This window comes from Amphiura filiformis, chromosome 20 (genome assembly GCF_039555335.1).
Source record: "Amphiura filiformis chromosome 20, Afil_fr2py, whole genome shotgun sequence".
Lineage (NCBI taxonomy): Eukaryota > Metazoa > Echinodermata > Ophiuroidea > Amphilepidida > Amphiuridae > Amphiura > Amphiura filiformis.
In genome coordinates this window covers 36,322,188-36,344,965 of record NC_092647.1, presented here as the reverse complement: position 1 = coordinate 36,344,965, position 22,778 = coordinate 36,322,188, and the positions used below count along the sequence as shown (strand labels likewise).

At 36.7% G+C, this 22,778-nt stretch overlaps 1 protein-coding gene across 1 annotated transcript in view; it reads right to left on the bottom strand.

The window, feature by feature from the left end:
- The window catches only part of LOC140142756 (glycine receptor subunit alpha-2-like), a 38,066-nt gene that overhangs the window by 7,871 nt on the left and 7,417 nt on the right, over nt 1-22,778 (bottom strand). The window contains exons 2-7 of the mRNA XM_072164747.1: nt 6,540-6,622; nt 5,690-5,757; nt 4,988-5,211; nt 3,955-4,037; nt 3,095-3,226; nt 507-736 (exon numbers count right to left, since the gene is read on the bottom strand). Of these exons, the coding sequence (XP_072020848.1) occupies nt 507-736; nt 3,095-3,226; nt 3,955-4,037; nt 4,988-5,211; nt 5,690-5,757; nt 6,540-6,622 (820 nt within the window). The remainder of the gene's footprint in view (nt 1-506; nt 737-3,094; nt 3,227-3,954; nt 4,038-4,987; nt 5,212-5,689; nt 5,758-6,539; nt 6,623-22,778) is intronic.

Genomic DNA, 22,778 nt, shown 5'->3' with positions numbered 1-22,778 from the left:
CTCGTAAGCTATAACAGACTTTGCCAAATGGTAACAATAAGCAAACTGTCGCAGATTTATATAATCCAGTAGGTAGTATCAAACAAACGTGTCAGATGTACTTTTATAGTCAATAAAAAACACGGTGATTTATAGTGGGGCAAAACGCCTAGACGTTGATCCACAAGCCTCAGCAGACTTTACAGGTTTTCGCTGACCACTACGGCCCCACATAATTCCATAAACCATTCAACAACAATTCAGGGACTTGCTGCTTCAGAAGCGCACACCCAGTAGACATTCCACAAATTACTCTCGCAGCCAGGATCAGCTCCCCGAGTTTTGTACGTGTTACAACGAGACAATTAGCAATCCTTGTCCAGGGGAATTTCAAGCTAAATCAATGTTTACAAGAAAGCGTACTAGGCACCGCCAGGGTTCGAACCCGCAACCTCTCGCACCATAGTCGAATGCCTTGTCGATTGAGCTAACTTGAAAGCAATACCCTGTCAATATCACCAACCTACCTTAGCATGTGTTTCAGTGGGGAGTGATTCCTGTGTACTGGCTGTCAATGTTGTAGCTGTTAAAACTGTTGTTACCCCTAGGGAAACTCTAGCAGGTGCAGCTTGGGCGTCGATCCAAAATGAGACCCAAGCTAGTACGACTAACAGAAGGCTGGGGACGTAAGCCGCAAGGATATAACTCTGCATCTGACGTTGAAAATAAAAACTAACAAACGCGACGGAATAGTCCCCTTTATGTAACAAAGAAAGAGAAACAACAAGGATATTGATGAGATGATAGTCTAAGGTGGTATTTGAGGTATTATGGAAGTGCTCTAAACATGTTTTAGTAAAGTACACTGATCAATATGCCGTTTTTTGAAGCAAATCGGACATATCAATTACAGAATCGGCGTGACAGTAGCATGTAATATGAACTTAATTTATCAATAATCAATGTAGTTAATGAGCTAAAATGACTGTAAAGGCTTATTAATATGTATTGTTGCCATTATTTCGCTAAACAATTAAATGTTCAGGGTACTTTTGTTTTGCATACTTTTGCCTTGAAACTTGGTCAAAGTGTTTCTAATAATTATGTCTCTAATGCATTATATAGTGAATTCACAGTTTTTGGTACCCTTCGTTTATATAAATATAAGTGGTTATAGTTCACCACTAACAATTTTTACATATTATTAGATAACATACAAAGTACAAAATATAACATATTTTTAAAAGATCTCATGTAGCACTGTGTATTCCTTTGACAACAGAGTAAATTTGCTCATGTAAAGAAACATAGATATGCATTATAGATTTAAGATCTCACGTAGTACTGTGTATTCCTTTGACAACAGAATAACTTTGCTCCAAGCCTGATGCTAGACGAAAGTCACTCATCTTTCAATAACATTACCTGTGCACATTGCTTATTTCATTGAAACCTTAAACATTTAGTGTACTCTGTTTATTGTTGTATACCGACATGCTATTTCGTTAGCTACACACACTGGCCAAAAGTATTGCAGTATCGCTTAAAAAGAAGAATTCGGAAAACCTTATAAAGTTGAACATTAAATCAATATCTTGTCAATATTCATTACGTACTTAATTTTGAATAAAATAAATGTGATCCGGCTATTCAATGATATGGAAGGCGTCACATGTGGTGAACCATGCGCATATTTAATGGAAATCCGAATGATGGAAATCCGTTTGAACGGTGAGACGAAGACACTTTAGTCTATAAGATATCCTTTAGAATATGGTCGGCAAATAGTTTAATTACTGATGTCTACAAGAAGGTTGCACGAACTGATGCTTGGAAGAAAATAACATTCACAATTGCCGACGTCTTATAATTGCTGTGGGTCTCAGGAATTTGAATTACACTAATAAGGTCACGTGCCTATACTCCATAAATGACATGAAATTTAAATACGTAATGAACACACCATACAATGATTTGGGTGTGATCCAAGGCCATACTGTGCCTCATGGAGCAGCCACTTGACCTTTCTTTCTTCTGCGTTCCACAGACCTTGAAGGATCTTTGTCTCTCACGGCTGATAATTTCATCCATCCAACAAATGTATAAATCATTCTCCCACCACCATTTTTCTGGTTCCTTGCAAACGCCAGTTAAACCATTTGGTGACCATTATAAAGACAGGCGGGCATTTTGTGGACTAAAGTTTCTACCTCTCTGGGTTTAAACGGATTTCCTTCTTCCTGTCATTGTAAGCACTGATGTCAACACATGTGACACCTTCCATCCAATTGATGAGCATGATGTTACTTATTTCATGCAAAGAAGATAGCCATCTAGTCGTGATGTTCAATTTAATACACTTCGTCGAGTTTTTCTTTTTCAGCTTTAGCAATTTTGCAATACTTTTGCCAGTGTGTGTAGCACTATCTTTAATCAACATAAGCTTAATAATACCAGCTTAAATAATGAAAGAGGAAATCACAATATTGTCTTAGTGGGTAACGTCGTGTCAAATTCAAAATGGTGCACTGACCTTGTATATCCATTACATTTCTATCTGTGAGCTCGTTGAGAAAGTCATTTAATACGAATGATACCGAAACATACACTTCGGTTTTAATTTTGAAAAATGACCGCTTCGTAATATAAGACTTTTAAGATAATAGTGAATTCTGAATTTTCAATTTCAATACAGTGGTCAATGCTCTGCAGCTAAAGTGACAAGTACTGGGTATAACCTGTAATTATGCATGAATGGTTCAATGGCGGTTCTTTTTGACACGATGAATGGGAATAAAAATGAGGTGTCATTTTCCAATTGTTATAATTCAAGAAAGGGGTAGGGGATCAACTTTCAGAATACAAAACGAATGTGGTTCTGGGAGTAAAAACATTTTTGACGGTACAGTTCTTTCAGAGAAACCATATATGTAATTATAACTATTGCAAATTAAATTAAAAATCCGATCTGCATACCGTAGTTTATTTCAGTTACTACTATTTTTACCAAAAATATCATTAATCTTAGGTACCAACAATATTACCGTACTTCAAATAGTAACGAATAATTATGTATATGGCATGCATTTTGTTCAATAATTTACTTTTTGCTTACCAATAGCATAAGTTAAATTCATGTTGCTAGTTTGAATATCAACGATGTCAAATTTAGAAACTGTTAGATTCTCTGGTTTTTCAAGGTCCTCGTCGTGAATAGTGAGAATAAGATCCTTAATCGAATATGCATCTGAAATAAGAAAACATAACTTGTTTACTCTGTAGGCCTATTGTTGTGCCCTCTCTAAATCTTAAATCATAGGATTTGTTATTGCGGCCTTTCTGCTATTATAAAGCCTATGTATTTACATGTATAAAAGTGGACAAATCCAACAAATATGTATTTCATGCTAAAAATGGTCTATGGTTTTCTGGAAGTCTTTTTTTTTAAACTATGTGTCACTGACATAAGTCACTGTGAACTTTTTCAATTCAAAGATCCAGCTCAATACATTGATATACTTTTTTTTCAATAAAATAAATAATAATCTTCACTCCAAAAAAATAGCTTAAAATTGGGAAAAAAGCATATTTTAACCCAAATTTCGTCTCAATATGGTATAATGGAATATGTTTGTTCACAGATATAAAATATTTATATGCCCTCTATTACTCAGAGCAAAAATTAAAAGTTAAAGTTTTAACTTTTGAGGTTATGGCTACTTTTAGATTTGGTGAGAAGCGAGTGAGAAGACCACTACACTAACCCGCCCTCCTTTGACTTTGGTGCAAGATTTAAAAATGTCAGACCCAGGTTGATTCAAATAATTCCATATCTATGTATTCTGTCTAGAAATAACAACATGTTTAATACTGAAGTGGTGTGTCAAATACAATATTGAGATTTAAAAGGGTGAAAAAAAACCCGTTTTGCGACACCCTATGTTAGTAATTTTGCAAATGAGCTTTAGAACTTACAACTCATGATCTGTAGCGTGCAACTCTGAGCGTCCATAGGGAAGTTCTTCAGGTTCATATTACATGCTACTGTCACGCTGATTCTGTGAAGCAATACCATTAAAATGTATAACATGAATATAATTTCTGAAATCCCCTAAATGAAGACACCAAATTTACATCATTTTAACATTGGGTGTTTATGACTAAGTCAACCATTTTGCACTGCATTATCATTTCTGTATTATATTCGGCTCCATTACATCCAACCTTCTATACTTCTCTCCACAAAAGAGGGGATAGACAATAGGACTAGCCAATCAAGTATTGGGATTTATAAAAGAAAATCAGAAAACAGAAACCAAACGTTTTGTTAATCGATACGAAAAGCTTAAAAAGCGTCTATAGATGATAATGTTTATAGAAAAGGAAAATATCACCTGAAGAATATGTAACTTTATTTTCATTTTACAAGCCACATATTACATCTAAAGCTCAATGTATGTCAAACTGGTTATTTTGTTTGTTGAACAGGCAAAAAAGGGGAACAATGTAAGTTAGAACATTTTTATTTCTCAGAAGACCAAGAAGTTCATGTTCTAAGAGGAAATAGAATTGCAGGATGAATTATTTTATTACACAGCTAAAACTCTAGGCACGTGGTTTATTGGCTCTTTGTCTGCAAGGACTTGTGGATGTTCCGTTTTGTTAAACCCCGAATATAGTTATTTGAAATATTGGTGGTTCTTTTATATCAGTTGAATCATTTAAATATTAACAGTACATCATTGTTTAGGATCTTCCAATAATATTAATTGTTTCTTGCATTGTCTTACACTCTGCTGAACGAAACATTATAGGCTGTCTGCTTTCTTCGTTATTGATGTTTTTTATTTGAATTACATTGACTTTTGTCAAATAAGTTGACACTTGTCAAATAAGAATGTTAAAATGAACGTACTAGTGTTGCCCAGGGTGGTAGAACTAGAATTTAAAGGGAAGAATCTTGACGGAAATTTCTTTCGTCATAGAAACAGTAAAACATAAAACAAACCTTGAGCTGACAAGAGCGCTTCCATTAGGATATACCCACATCAACTTATTGGCTTGAGTCACGAAATGATGATGACTGTTTTTCTCATATAGAAAATATAAATCTGGAACCCAAAGTTTCTCCATATCATTGTTTTTCAATACTAGTTCAGTAACATTGTCATTCTGGTAGCTTAATCTGTGATCATGCCATCTCATTCGGAAGTACATAGTTACAGAAAAATCCTATAGTTGTATAAAGCAAAACTATGTTTAGTAATGTGAATACTAGAAAACGTAAAAAGGGTAACATATGAAACGGGAAACACTAAATTTGAAGAAACATGTTCCAAGATATGAGCGAACGCAAAATAGTGATCGGTCTCTAATTTCGTCAAAGCACATATATAGATCATGGAAAATCATTTTGGGTTTTGATGAATCGGAGTGTGTGAAAATGTGATCCAAACATAATAATGATAATACGACGTAAATATCATGATTTTTCTAGGGCTTATAGATGAAGGCCTGTCATCAAACCAATCTGACTTCAAATTAACTATCGATTTTGATTGGTTTAAGTGTGAATGAGGCTGTCAATCTAGTGACCCACTTTAAAGTTTCAGTGATTGTTATGTTTAAAAATTTTAAAACTTAATAACACTGATGCTAATGTGTTTAATTCACTCTCACTTTGTGGCTGTAGTAACAAGTAACAACTCACCAATGTTGATTCCCGGATTGGTCCTAAGCTCTCAACGTACATGCCAACACGTACATTTGTAGGCGGACCTGTACAGAAAGTAAATTTGATATTCAACATGCAACGCGTGGCTTGACAATTATTGTCGTATGGGTATGCGTCGATAATCATAGGGTATTTTACTCTTGTTTTATCATTGCTTAGTGTGATACCATTTAATGAGTTGTCAGTTTTCTTGGAAGTCATCACGGTACGAGGAAAGTAAAAATTATACGATAAATAGGTCGTGCTTCGGTAACATTTATGCATTAATCTGTGTTACCCAGCAAATGTTTTACAGAAAATGTTTTAATGTCGGACTATATAAAGGGTATAAAATGTTTTAAGAACGTTCAGAAAACATTTTTAGAGACCAGTTACAACACATTCAAACATATTTTTAAGGGTTGTCCAAAAGTATTTTTCAATAACATTTGACAACATTTTTCAAACGTTGTTTTAGTGCTCTTTCATACAAAACGTTTTAAAAATGACTTCATGACCACTATATAACCAGACATGAAAATGTTATTAAACTCAGTTTGATCACGTTTATAACGTTTTGAAATATTGAAACATGAAATCAGTGGCGTAGCTAGGAGTTGTGGCACCAAGGGCAAGGATGGCGGTGCCCCAAACGAAAATGACTAATTGTTGACCCCAATTTGTTGGACCCAGAGCGCTCAAGAATCTATAAAGTAACCTGGTATGTGGCTCCCAGGGCACGTGTCCCCTTTGCCACTGCAGGAAATGTCAAACAATTATTTTACAGGAAACAACAAACTAAAAGCATGAAAAAAAACCAAAAAAACCTGAACAAAATAATACTTACCTTCACTTCCGGGTCTAATTCTGGGATCGTAGTTTGAGAGTAGTTTGCTAAGTACAACCGTTGTATTAGCAGAAGCAAATGGGCTGTAAGCAGAAAACGATACAATACCCGTTTATACACAATTCATTATTTATTGTGGATATAGATGGCAATTAATATTTGATATGTCCACATTAAAGGTGATTATGGGTCCCATCAACAAACTCATAATCACCGTTTTCTCCTTCTAAATGTAGATATTTGTACCAGTAGTTGTAATTTTATATCCTCACCCTGCTACAATATTATTGGCTATGTATTTTTAGAACAATTTCAAAATATGGTTCAAGAATGCATCAGTTACGTAATCACCCTATTCATTTCTGATTATTCCTCTTAATTTGTCTCATTATCATTTGTTTTTGGTCAAAGATTGGTTAATAAAAATAATTATATGCATAAAAAGATTAAAGTTAAAAGAATCACTTTTTTATTTTTTTATTTCTACACTATGAAAAGAAGACACTCTTAGTTTTAGCACTACTATATAATTTACATTCTTCATCAAAATGACAGAAAGTACATTCATAAAAAATGGGAGGGTTTATTGAATTATTAAATGTATCGCTCCATATGGGAAGTAATGCTCCATAGGATAGTACATACTTCCGGTTGTGTTTACCACAATTCTAAACGTTTTTAATCACACCATCTCAACGAAATATATCTCGAACATTACATGTTACCGGGGTAATTAGAAAAATATAAGATAAAATATATTTCTTTTGATGGTATAATCTCATTTTTGATGAAGACAAAATGAGGCTGTTAATCGTTTTACACCCATTTAAAACATGCAATATTACGTCGATCACAATTAAACATTGTCGCTAGGCAACACTTTTGTATGAAATAACAACAGACGTGCACGGAGCGCATATTTGTCATTTGCAAGTCATCCACTATTTTACTATAAATTTCAACATTGGATGTTATTTTTTAAACATATTCATATGATCACAAATTCCATTGACCTACATTTACAATGATACTTAAAGCCATATTATAACATTTGCTGAGGAAGACGCCCTCACTGAATTTTTTAAATTAATTTTTTTACACGATTAAATTGTACTTTATTAAACCAATATAGCCTGCAAAAATCAAGACTCTAGGTGCTGTAGTTTTGTCAAAATCCGAGATTTTGAATAAAATGCCGGATTCGGCGCTTTATTATTACAATGGAATTATTAGTCGAACGCATACACGATGTTCAAAACACACAGTACGTGACGGCGTGCGGGACGGTGATATACACAACAAAAGGTCGTACTATAACATGACCGAAGGAGTGGTACGTATTGGCGACATGTGCGCTGGTAGTAAATTCCAATTTTCTTTGCTTTGCCGTAGTTGTTCGGCTCAAAATAAAAGGGCAAATGGCAAATCTATTTTGTTTGAAAATGTTATAATATGGCTTTACCATGTCACAGACTTCAGGTATTTGGGTTCCAAGATGAGCTCTAGTGTTGGAGACCTAAAAAGAAGAAAAGCACTAGCCTGGGCAGCTTTCTGGAAACTGGAACGCCTTTGGAGAAGCCTGTCCCTGCCAATCGAAACAAAAATCAAGCTGTTTCAGACAACGCGTGTTACTGTCTTTCTGTACGGGTGCGAGTCATGGGTAATTACCAAGGACATGGAAAACAAGATCAATGCATTTGCAACATCTTGCTACAGAGTCATGTTAAACATCAAGCGTGTGGATCGGAATCCATATTATTTTTTTCCTGCAACTAATAATTTTGACCAGAATCGTGTCAATAGATCCATGAAGCATAGGTATTTTTCAACTTGGATACCTAGTCAAAATCACATTACTGACGACCGTGAAGCAGCTGACTTTGCGAAAGGCAAAATTATTTTATACGCTCCAATCACCCACTGTGTAATGCCTTTATCTAAGCACTGTGACTTGTATTTGATATATAAATATCGCTCTGACGCAATCCGCTATGGAATTGAACGAACAATAATCAAACCTAAGCCTTGTAGTTGTTAAAACAGTAACTGATCCAATGTTCACACTCGAGTGCACCAGACATTGAGCTATTATTTTTTAATAGGATTCGGGATTAATTATTGATTAGAATATCCTTCATTTTGAATATAAATGTCTTCCAAAAATTAAATAGGAGTAAAACAAATACTTAATTTACTTAATTAATTAATGATTATGTATTATTAGAGTGCTAGTGTAAAATTGTCAGATACTTCCATTGTCCTACAAAGCGTTCTTTCTAAAACGAAGTAAATATATTAGGCACATTATAATAGTTTTTATTGGATTTAGACAATCAACAATTGAAGTATATATATTGAATAACTATACGTGTTGAACGAATATTCTACGTCTCTAAGGCCCTTAATCTCTATTTTGTCCATACGTCAGAAAATAATGGCGAAGTGTGTTTAATTATTCATTATCATCCCTTTCCATATATTATATTATAATGTCATATTGTATTAATTCAACCCATGGAAGCAACGTATTGACTTTATGATATGGAGTTAATTACTGTTGATAGTATTATGCGAGGATAAAAAGGAGTCAACTAGATATCACATTTTTTGGGGGCTTGTATCATTTATTTCTGATCATGACCAGGTAAGATTACCGTAATTGTACCAGATGTGAAATCAGGTAGTACAGTGATAAACCACACGACCGGTAATCGTGAGGTGCGGGGCTCAAACCCCGCTGAGTCCTGATTATTTTTCCTGAGTTTCATAAAGTAAATTGAAATGATAACCTAACAATAATAATTTTAATAATTTGTCATATAATTTGTATTATATCGGGAATTTCAAGATACAAAATCAAGATACTCTAAAAATCTTCATTTGATGATCACATTACGTATGGTATCAACATGACTATTGAGCGAGTATGGCACTCTAATTGCAGATTAGCCAACGTTAGCGATTTGTGTAATCCAATAAATCCAAGGTCAAATCTTATACAAGGGTTAGAATTCAACGTTGCTCAGATTTTATCAGAATTCAAACATATTCCTCTGGTCAAAAGGAGGAACATAGAACATATATAGTTTGATCTATTGCATATTTATCGTTCCGGAGTTATGAGCAAAAGGTCGAAGGTCAACATTTGGGTTATTTGGACATTTGATGAACATTTCAAGAAAGAATAGTTAGCAATACCTCAGATTGTTTTGTTACTTAGGTAACACAGTAAAACAGTCAGTACTTCGTCGTCGTCGTCGTAGTCCTATTGGTTGTTACCTATTTTGCTATGTTGTATAGGTAACCACATGTCCACGACAGTGCAAATTTATTCTTTTTTCTGGATTACTATTACAAGACGAAACATATCAACTATTTTCATCGATATCAGAGGAAATGTTCTGTTATGAGTTCAGCAACAATTCCCACAGAGCAGGAGCCGCTTTTTGGCTACTTGTCTTGGCGCTTAATATTAGGCTTTGTTATGACCCATGTTGACTTTAGAAATTTCTTCTCATAACTCCAAATTCGGTACATCACAAACAGTCTGAAACGAAAGGCCAATTTTGATTTAAAAGGTTACCAACGTCTATATGGAAATCATTACTGAAAATGATTAAATTGCTTTTTTTTGTTCAAATTATTTAATCAATGCTTGCAGATACTACAGTTTTACTGGGTATCATGACTTTTGCACAACAAAACCAATAAATGTCCAGAATAGCCTTCGTATGTGTTCATGAACTTCGGGAATTTAAACTATTTTATGGATCTAGCCATGTGTGAAATGTTGTATAGAAGTTCCATATCTTTCATTTATCAATAACGAGTATAGTGGCAAATTCTAAAGTTTATTTGGAAAAATGAAATAGTCTTCCAGATAGAATATTGTGTGTCATTAGTTAATCATATGAACTTGAAACAAATCCTAGTCATGGATTCATTAATTGTATTTATACATCCGTACATGTGTGTGCATACCCTACTCTTGGACTTGGGAAGTGGGAACTATTGGTTTTCGTCTAATTTCTTCATTCCATTTAACCGTTGGTTGAACTAGGCGTGGCTACATGTTGTGGCAATGGCTTCAACGTATTGTAAAACTGCCAACGCTCGTTGTGATGCAACTCTAGTCCTCATGTAACGACTATTTAACGTATCCTGTCCAAGTGCACTTGGTATATTTTTTTTTTATCGCGAGTGATTAAATTGAGTATACTCATTACATAGGTTCATCTGATTAGTCATTATAATTTATATAATTATTTAATCTTTATTGCCATTTGTGATTTTTTTTTAAATGCCTATAATAGAACTGTTTTTAAGTATTTGTCCTTGTCCTTGTGTTGCGTGACATTATTCTGTCTTTTTTTTGTTCACATTATTTGCTGCGTGGCTTTTGCTTAGCGTCGTTTAGGATTTGCAGTCCAATCCTGACATTTGCGGGTATCCTGTCATAGGTTGTTGACTTCAATCGGGTATGATCTTGTTGGTTCAAACCATATTAATTGGTTCAAAAGTTAAAATCAAATAAGTCTTATGCACATTTTTTGGGTTCAACTGTTCATCTTATTTCCACGTCAAGATGCAGCCATTGCTTAAAATAGGACGTACTTGCGAATTACCCGTCGTTCAGTCGAATTCTGGCAAATTTCAACAATATTTGTGAGTCTGTTGAACCCTTCGATGTTTTCGTCTCATTATAAAACATGCTTCATTTTGTTTTGAAGTCCCAAGGCATATCAGAGAGCTCTAATAGGACCAAAATATTTATCCTGAGTAAGCAGTGGGACAACAACATCTTGAATGCATTTTATGGACATTATCTAAAGCTACAATATGATGCTTACTAAACCTTTGACTTCAATTTTAACCATTTCCGATGTACCAAATATGTATTTTGCTCTAATCAACATATCTTGACAACCAAAAAATCACATTTTCATCAAGTAACTGTTATTTTGTAGCCTAGATTTACGAGTATTATCATGAAAAATTCACGTAAGATAAGAGAGATATGGTGATAGAGGTAGAACTTTTTGAATGACCCTCGTATACCACCACTAAATAATATACATTTGTTATCAAAATGTCCTGGAGTTGCTCTCTGGGTAAGTCGCAAACCAATTGAATACGTTTGGGGAAAATGGGATGGTTTATTAAATTATTGAATGTATTGCTCCAGCTGGCTTAATATGAGAAGCAGAAATGTTCACAATAATGCCCAACAGTATAGTACATACTTACGGTTGTGGTTTAATACCACAACAACGTTTTTAATCACACCGTTTAAACGAAACATATCTCTTACATAACATGTTACTGGGGCAATTAGAAAAATATGAGCTTTCTTTTGATACTAAAATGAGGCTGTCAATCGTTTTACATCCCTTTAAAACATGAAATAATATCACGTCGATCACAATTTAACATTGTCGCTAGGCAGCACTTGTGTATACAATAACAACAGATGTACACTAAGCGTATACAAGGTGATTCAAAATGAAGTTATCTCATGTTTGTGGCGCTTTTGTACAAAACTCTAGAAGGAATTAGCTGTAAATGAAAATATCATTGAAAATAACAGATTCTGAACGTGTAAATTAAAATAAGAATTGTTGTATTTGCTTATAGCAAATCCGAGCTATATTCATTTGAATAAAACCATAATTTTTTAGAGCTGCACGCGGTTTCTCTTCCCAAGCATGTAGTCATGATTATGGTACTATGTTGACTGGTACAGCGCGATAGTCAAATGCAAAATAAAGTTGTGGGGCAGGAGTGGTTTCGATCAATAATGCCTACCGGGCTTTATAATGGCCTAAAGACAGGCCTTATTTATTTCATTTCATCATATTGCACTGCACACAAAGAAATGAGCCAAGTACAATATGACCCTTCAATTATAGCGACAACGTTTCATGAAACCATGAGTCCGGCCACGTGACGTTCATCGTTTCTTTCGTCTTCAATTTCCCACAGGTCAAGTATATGTAAGTAAGCAATATAAGAATGTAGACCAGTTTCGGATCATATAATGAATAATGATCCGACTGTCTGAAGTTTCAGGGTCCGAAAGATCTCGCAGTGATAGATCACAAGTAAACATTGCTAGAGTTAGGCATGCATTGCAGAAAGATCAGCAGCACAAGACACACACGACCCCCTTAACAACATTTCCCATGCAAGGTACAGTCGGCCCATTATGAAAACTGTGAATTAAACGAGTTATAAGAGTTAGCATGGTTATACGAGGAGGTATACATACAAATTGTGTGCAGCACCGTCGTGGATTTTGAATTTGAATATAGCGCCACACCAACCAATACACTACACACATGGTAAGTTATTCAAATAAGTATAAATCAAGTTCAATAATTCTTTTATTTTAATTTAGACGTTCAGAATCTGCTCTTTTCAATTATATTTTCATTTACAGCAGATTCTAGATTTCGTACAACTACAAAGGCGCGACAAGCATGAGTTTACTTCATTTTGAATCACCCTGTATTTTTCGTTTGAAAGTCATCAACTATAGTTGTTGTGCATTCATGTAATGTAGACATGGTCTCCTGACCTCTCTGATTTTTACCTGGAAATTTCACTTTGTTTAGTTTTCTGGAGCCATCTACTTACCTCAACGTATCTCCTTATCACCTGGATTGATACTTGTTGAAAATCTGTTTCTTTGTTGTGCTGGATTTTGAGTCTTTTTAAGCTTCTTCACTCTGTGTTGAATGCAGGATCCGAATTCGGAAGACTTCATCATTCTTACTACAGTAGTAGGCCTTTAAGCTTACCTACACTGGTGATGCTGATCAGCAGACACGCAAGTAGAAATCTGAGTTCTAGTTTTACCATCCACCTTCAATCTTACTTAGACATATTGTTTGCAATTCATACAGCTGTATGCCACCTCTCACGTTCTTATATTGATGACTGTTCAGTGATTATCCATGACTTTGGTTTTTGCCGCCAAGTGGCAGCCATCTTGATTTTGTGGATGATGGTTACTATTTATCATCATTTTTAGCTTAAAGTTGTATGATACCCCTCCACATGGATCTGTAATATGCCTTATAAACCCAAGTACCCATGCGGCGTATGTGACCGTGCTGTTCGCTGGAAAACGCCGGCAGTTGCATGTGATGACTGTGAAGTTTGGTTCCACAAGAACTGTGTCCACATTAGTTCACATGTATTTAATTACCTGTGTACCACCAGTGCAAGTTGGCAATGTCCTGCCTGTGGTATTCCTAAGTTTACATCAAGCTTCTTCGAGTCAAAAATTACAAACTCTGATACGTCACTTTCAACAATTAATGAATTGCAGGAAAACTCTGATGGCGGATGCAGTATTACTAGCCCAATTGGCTTGCCCTCTGCTTGTTCATCCCCGAATGAGCCCGATCCACCAACTAAAGCTACCAGTTCCAACCCACCTGCAAATCTTGGTGTCCTTGTTATCAACTGCCGTAGTATTAGAAGCAAACGTGTTGAATTCTGGAACATCTTACACACCGCCAAACCAGGAATTGTTATTCTGACAGAGACTTGGCTGAATCCAAACATCGCCAATCATGAAATCTTCCCCTGAATTAGATTATGAGGTGTACAGGAGGGACCGATCAGACAGCTGTGGCGGAGTTGCCATAGGTGTTGGCCCTGGTTTAGATGGTAAACTTTTGCTCACAGCTGATGACTGTGAAGCCATCTTTGTTCAGATTGACCTGAATATCAAACAGAACAGAATAAACAAAAGTGAATCCCTCATTGTCGGCGCTGTCTACCGCCCCACTGATAACAACAAGAGCTACATGACCTGCCTATGTAACTGTATGTTTGTTGAAAAATATGACACTTCATCCTCTGTAAGCGACATGTGGGACACCATAGAAACCAAGTTGTCTCAAATACTGGATCTTGTTCCTTCAAAATTCACTTCAAATCGCTTCAAGCAACACTGGGTCACTCGCAAAATCAAACAGCTCAGCAGGCGTAAACAACGTGCCTATAACAAAGCCCGCTCCTGTCGCCGTAAACACAAACATCGCCTTTGGGCCAGATACAGTGACATAAAGAAGAAAATGCAAAAAGCATGCAAGGCGGCGTACAATAGCTACATAAACAACATCATCTGTCCAGACCTCAATGCAAACCCAAAGCGTTTTTGGAGTCATGTCTCGAGCAAGCGATGCGACAACAATGGTGTTGCTCCTCTCCGTGGTCCGTTGGGTGCAACATATACAGGTAGCAAAGACAAGGCCAACATCCTTAACGACCAGTTTTGCTCTGTCTTTACCAAGAATGAAGATACTTCAGGCATTCCAGACCTTGGACCTAGCCCATTTCCACCAATCCATCACATTGAGGTGTCAACTAATGGTGTCATCAAGTTGTTGAAAAAGATCAACCCTCATAAAGCCACCGGTCCAGAAAACATCCCAGCCCGTCTCTTAAAAGAACTCGCTGATAGCCTTGGACCCATGCTTACCATTGTGTCCCAGGCCTCTTTGGATAGTGGTATTCTCCCTGATTTGTGGAAGTCGGCCATCGTCGCCAGTCTTCCACGGTTGTTTGATGGGATCATTTATTAGTTTTTCAAACAAAACTTCATGTACAACCACATTTTAGGCTTAAACAGCTAAAAGCCATATCATGCTAAGGTGTACAGATGATTTGAGTTATTCTCAACTTTAATTTCCACTCTTTTACAAAATTATTCACTTTTACAGCATTTTTAAAGCTTTTTCGAATATAAAATGTATCTAATAATGACAAAATTGGTGGCGCTATTTAGTTACTGGAAATTACACTTTCAAGCTTTTAATACAAGGTCCTTTTATTGTTGAATAAAATATGTTTATAAAATTTCCTTGTTGCTTGTTTCACATATTCCAGCTATTTTAACGACAGTATTAATCACCAACCCCTTGCAAATAAAGAAATATGATTTAGGATAAATACCGCCATCTATAGTTTTCATTTAGTTAATAATGAAGCCAATTCTATATACATCAAACAACCGTGCTTCAAAAAGGGTGACCGGAACAAACCAGCCAATTATAGACCTATTTCCCTCACCTCCATCTGCTGTAAGCTCCTCGAGCATGTCGTACATAGCTCAGTGATGCGCCACTTCGAGTCACATAACATCTTGACTGACCACCAGCATTGTTTCAGGAAGTCCCGCTCATGTGAGTCTCAACTCATCATCACGGTTGACGACCTTGCTCACAACATGGATAAAGGCCTCCAAACCGATCTCATTCTTCTTGATTTCTCCAATGCGTTTGACAAAGTGCCACACCATCGCCTCCTCCATAAACTCAAGTTCTATGGCATCCATGGTAGCCTGCTCATCTGGATCAGCAACTTTCTCCAGGGCAGAGTCCAGAAGGTGGTTTTGGATGGAGAATCTTCAGACCAAACACCTGTGTCATCGGGAGTGCCCCAAGGAACAGTCCTGGGCCCACTACTCTTCTTGGCGTATATTAACGACCTCCCAGACTGTATCTCTGTTGACTCCCATGTGAGACTGTTTGCTGACGACATCGTTATTTACCGTGTTATTAACAACACTGATGATGCAACCCAGCTCCAAAACGATCTTGACGCCTTGCAAGAATGGGAAAGGACATGGCTGATGGAGTTCCACCCCAAGAAATGCCAACTTCTTCGCATTACCAAACGCCGCAAGCCAGTGAATTCCACGTATTTTATCAATGACCATCCTCTGGAGGCAGTCCCATCCGCCAAATACCTGGGTGTTGAATTCACTGACAACTTATCCTGGAACAGACAAGCAGACTGCACCAGCAAGAAAGGCATGAAATCCCTTGGTTTCCTACGACGCAACTTGAGCTGATGTCCCCGTAACATCAAAACCCGTTGCTACAATACATTTGTCAGACCAGTCGTTGAGTATGCCAGCTGCGTATGGAATCCTACCACCAAGAGAAATATCACCAAGGTTGAGTACGTCTGTGCAACGCAGCGCTGCCAGGTACATCATGAACGACTACTCCCGAGAAAGCAGTGTTACATCCATGCTGAATGACCTCGGATGGGAATCTCTACAACAACGAAGAGCAATCTCCAAAGCCACCATGATGTACCGAATCGTCAACCATCTCATTGACATTCCTGACAGTCAGCTGATACCCTCAAACACCACCACCAGGGGCAACTCTCAGAGATTCCACGTTCCATTCTCCCGCACAGCTTTACTGCAAGGCTCTTTCTTCCCCGACACTATCCGTCAGTGGAATGCCTTGCCCCAGGAAGTTGTTGAGTCGCCAACCCTAGACGTCTTCAAGTCCAGAATGTGTGGCGTCTCCTTCACCTAACCAGTCCACTTTCCAGTCATCTTTTTAAGCTGCACATTCACCTTGTATATAGGATCAGCACTCTTTGTCTGCACTTACTTGAATGCACCACAACTAATGTGCGAGTATACTCCAGCGGAGGTTTCTGCACAGTATCGGAAGATGATGATGATGATATATTTCACCATAAATTTCAACATTGGATGTTATTTTTGAAACACACCATACAATCACAAATTGAATTGACCTACGTTTACAATGTTACTTAACTGTTATTTGCTTGTAAATACGGTAAATATTGCAGCAAATGAATATTACGATGCTGTTTGTTAAAGTAATCTAGTTTCCATGTGCAATTTGGTGAAAACTGCTTGCAGCCTTTTAGTTGTAGTCTGTAGTTTCGGTACACTATAAATGCGTGCCTATCATATTTCTGATTCGAATCCCTATTCGTTTTTATCCTGTAACCATTTATTTTGTCTAGAATTGTGTCAATTGATCTCCGAAGCATCGATATTTTCCAAATTGGGTACCAAGTCAAACTCACATTACTGACGATGGCGAAGCAGCTCACTTTGGGAAAGATAAACTTTTGTACACCCCAAATCACGCACTTTGTAATACCTTTATGGCTAATATTTGTAACTTGCATGTGATAAAAGAAAATATATAGTGTTCTGATGCAATCCGCTATGTAATTTAATGAAACCTAAGCCTTTACAGATATTATCAGCAGTAACTGCAATGTTCACACTCGTGTGCATCAGCCATTGAACTAATATTTTTTTAAATAGCATTCGGGATCAATAATTGAATAGAATGTCGTTGCCATTTGGGATATAAATGTCCCTCGTAATAGGACTCTTAAACAAATACTGACATATTATAATTTATGACTATGTACTGTTAGAGTCCTACAAAGCGTTCTAAATAGGCACGCTAGATATTTTTATTGGATGTATATAGAATATTCGATACAACATACAGAGTTCAAAAGTAATACCACCCTAAAATTACAAAACATTGCATAACCTGATGTACATTTTGTTGATTTGAAAAATTAAAAAACCTGTAAATAGAGAAATCTTTTTGCTACCCTACCAAAGTTATCTTATCTATAATCACATTAAAAATGATGCTTTAAAAAGTTGCACTTTTCAACATCCCATACATCATCATCAGCCATTATCGGTCCACTGCTGGACGAAAGCCTCAGCATGTCTCCGCCAGGTAGCTCTATCTCTTGCCTTGTTGAACCAATTTACTGTTCCCCAGTATTGATCTATCTCGTCTCTCCATCTCTTGCACTGTCTTCCCCGGTTTCTGTTTCCCACCATCGGTCTCCATACAGTAATTGCTGTAGTCCATCTGTTGTCTGTTCTTCTGCTGATATGCCCTGCCCAATTCCATTTCCTGTGTTTGGCTGTTTCTAAGATGTCTTGAGTCTTTGTTTGATCTCTAACCCATTTGTTTGTCTTTCTGTCTTTGTAGGTGATCCCTAACATGTTCCGTTCCATGTTGTGCTGTGCCGCTTGTAGCTTCTTTTCCATTTTTGCAGTAAGCGTCCATGTCTCAGCCCCATATGTAATAGTTGGAATTATACATTGGTTGAACACTTTCCTTTTCAGGCATATTGGTATCTCTCCTCTCATGATGTTGCTAAGCTTTCCGTATTGCCTCCATCCGAGCTTGATTCTTCTCTTTATTTCCTGCTCTTGTCCTTTTCCTTCAAGCTGAACTGCTGTCCCAGGTATACATATTCATTGACTTCTTCTATGTTGCAACCATTTACAGTGACCATTCTTTGCTGGACGAGGGGTCCTATTATTATTTTTGTTTTCTGCATGTTCATCTTCAGGCCACATTCCTTGCTAGCTTCAGCAAGCTCCCTGAGCATGGTTTCAATTTCTTCCAGGCTTTCTGTTATGATGATTATGTCGTCTGCAAATCTGAGATGGTTGAACTTCTCTCCATTGATATTAACACCTTTTTCATCCCACTGAAGTGATCGGAATATGCTTTCCAGACATGCTGTAAATAACTTTGGCGAGATTGTGTCTCCCTGTCTCACTCCTTTTTTGATGTTGATCTTTGCACTTTCTTTGTGAAGAGTTACTGTAGTTGTGCAGTTTGTGTATATATCTCTCAGTAGGTTTATGTATTTACTTTCTACTCCTTGTTGATGTAATGCATCCAACACTGACTGGGTTTCCACGGAATCAAATGCCTTTTCATAGTCTATAAAGGCCATGCAGAGAGGTTGATTATACTCATGACATTTTTCCTTTAGTTGATTGATGGTATGTATATGGTCCATGGTGGAATAGCCACTTCTGAACCCTGCTTGCTCTTTGGGTTGGTTACTATCTAGAGTGTTTTCCAATCTGTTGGTTAGAATTCTTGTGAAAAGCTTGTACACATTTGAGAGCAGGCTGATGGGTCTGTAGTTTTTGAGGTCTCGTTTGTCTCCTTTCTTGAAGAGAATGACCATATTTGCCTCTTTCCATCGTTGTGGTACCTTTTCCTGCCTGATACAAGCTGTGAAAAGCTTGGCGAGCTCTCCTGTGATGGAGTCTCCTCCTTCCACGATGGTGTCAATTATCACATTGTCTGTTCCTGGTGCCTTTCCTCTTTTCATACTATTAAGTGCATGATTCACTTCCCAACTTGTGACATCAGGCATCTCTTCATTTGTTTCTTGTTGCAACTCCTCAACTTTCTTGTCACTCTGGTAGAGCTGTTCATAGAACTCTCCTATCCGTTGTAGTATTAAGTCTTGATCCCTTATTTCCTGTCCATTTTTGTCTAGCAGGGTTATTATCTTCTGCTTGCCATCAGATAACTTCTTGTTGGTTTTCTTTAGACTCCTGTTATTTTCTATTGTTTCCTTTATCTTCCGAGTGTTAAACTTCCTAATGTCTTCCCTCATCTTCTTTCGGATTGTTTTACATGTCTCTGTGTATTCTATATTTTGGATTCCTATTCCATCTCTCTTCATGTTCCTTCTTTTCTCCAAGAGCTGTTTCGTGCTGTCTGATATTTTGATTCTTTTTCTTTCCTTGCCTTGCCCGCTACTTTGAGTGCACTTTCTTGGATGATATCAACAAGCTGGTCATTCCAACTGTCCAAGTCTGTGTCCTCTTGCTCCTGAAGTGCCTGAAACCGGTTTTTAAGCTCCAATTGGAATTCCTCCTTCTTAGTTTTCAGGTTTTCAAGGTCTGCTTTCCTGTGTTTTGGTCTTAACAGTTTCTGCCTCTCAAGTCTGGTATCTATCTTCATTTTGCATAGAAGCATTCTGTGGTCACTCCCTGTGTTCACTTTATTCAGTACCTTGACATCATGGATGGTGTTAGGTTTGTTTGTTAGGATGAAGTCTATCTCATTTTTGGTTTTACCATTTGGACTTCTCCATGTCCATCTTCTAGATGCACTTTTCTTGAAGAATGTGTTCATGATTTTGAGTTTATTGCTGATTGCGAATTCGATGAGCTTGTCGCCTCTATCGTTTCTTGTTCCTAACCCAAATTTTCCCATTACGTCTTCTTCTCCATCTTGTCCTAATCCTACTTTGGCGTTGAAGTCTCCTATTACCATGTTGTAATGTGTCTTTGATGTTTTCAGCAGTTCGGCTATCTCTTCATACAATTTATCCACCTCTTCGTCTTCATGGGCTGTTGTAGGAGCATACACTTGTATTATCTTGATGCTTGATGTAACATCCCATACATGTAATGTACAAAACATTCTCGATATCAATGTTATGATTGATATAATTGTTTTGTTTTCCTTCACCTTTCTGTTACCGATCCCCTAGCCCGGTCCCCTAGTCACCTATGATACCATCATTTAGGGCAAAACAATGGTTCGTTGAAGCTAATTTTGACATAAATAAGGTTTTCATTGAAGTTTTTAATCAGCATTTGTTTCAAAATGATAAAATCACTAGGAAGGAAAAATTACTTCTCCATGCACACGTGTGACCAAAAGGGTTGACTATTTACCTGTAATGGGTCAGTTGAAGCATCTTGCATCTTGCATCTTGCATCTTGATCTAAAGTGATGCTTTTCTTGGATAAATGCGTAACACTCATGATGAGGCCAAAGAGGTTGGCTCCAGTCTCTTAATTCTGCCAATATGCGGGTGGCCATTTCTCCTTTGACTTGTACGCCCTTATCCACGAAAGCCGTTGCTATAGATCTTTGCAAATGTTCCAGTCTTATCATTTACAAGTAAATTTGTCATCTCTTCTTGCCAACGAAAGACCTAACTCCTAATGGTTGTTACGGTTTTTGAAACACCGGCTCAATAAAATCTAGAAAAACCCTGTACATGTCAATGAATCATTGTTTTATACTGCAAGATGATTACATGGGTGACTAGGATATTGTACAAATAACAATTAAAGAAAACCAAAATACCATTAAATCAATCAACATAATTATTGATATCGAGAATGTTTCTCAATTTTTTCTGAAAGCATTTCTTCAAAATGTGATTATTCTTGACCAAAACAAAACGATTTTGAGAAGAAATAACTTTTAGAGGGTAGGAAAAAGATTCCTTTACTCACAGGTTTTTAAATTTTTCAAATCAACGAAATTTCAAGTTATGCAACTTTTTTTCTGTAATTTTTGTTTGGGGGGGTGGTATTTTTAACACTTCATCTCTATTATATAATCTATTCCCATTCTATTTCCAGTCATGTTTAACTTTGTTTGATGATGAAAATCGATAATAAATTTACATCAGACATTCACTAAAAACGAAACTGAATTAAATTGAACAACGAATATGCAGTCTAAACGCAGGACAACCGTTCTTTTGTTCTGCTTAGTCGCGCTAAAAGTCGATCGATACATGTTAAAATCAGCACAATTCCGAGATACACCTTTTTGCTATGAAATTTATTTTCTCGGTCAAATATAAAGCAATTTTTTTTTTTCTTCAGTAATGTCAAATAAAAACATAGTGCTTGGATGAACATTTTTTTTTTAAATCCTGGTATTAAAATTAAGCATCAAATTGTGTCTTTTAGTGTGATATTTTTGATTTTTATAGGCCTTTAGTTCGCCCGTGAGCTTTTTACAGAATTCATTTTTTAGCGTCTCAAACTAATATAGTTTACTAAAGAAAGATATTTCCCACCTCTGTAAAGCACATCGTGTGGGTCTATATATTATAGTTTTGTCAGAATTTCCGTTTTGATTCCATAATTTTTGAATACCAGCTGAAACAATTTCAAATCCACGCGTGAAATACTAGCATTGTGGATCGATATCTCTGGGTGCCCGGCCTGGATACAGTTTTGCCAGAACTTCAATATAGCAAAGAAATTACCTAGTGTTTCGGTATAGTGCCTTTTGTTTGTGTTTGTTTGAAATTGCTTAAACCCACAGAAAGTCATAATGAAGCAGCCAAAACAATACAAGGTTAAACACGGAAGTTTATAACAACCTATTATAATGACCTAAAGGAAAACTCATTTATGGTAACAATGAGCCTTGCATTGTAAGTCATGGTTCAAATGTGTTGAGTACCCACCCCACCCCCATAGGCCTACATAATATTACATACCGGTACCTTATAATATTTATATAGCACGGCTATAGCTATACATTTAGAAAGTAGGTCCTATAGCGCTAAATTATGACAAATAGGCCTACACAAACCCGAACGCAAGTCTGAAGGGTGTAATGAAAATGCCAACCCGCGATGGGGGGGTCATTCAAAATTCACCTGGAGATAGGAGGGACAGAAAATTAAAATCCCTTCTAATAACACGCGAATTTTTCTAGGTTTGGACAGTGGATTTTCCCATGGACCTCATCCTAGGTAAAAAAATAAACAAACAAACAAACAAACAGACAAAATGGTTTTCATAATCATGGAATCCATAGCCCCTATAAATTG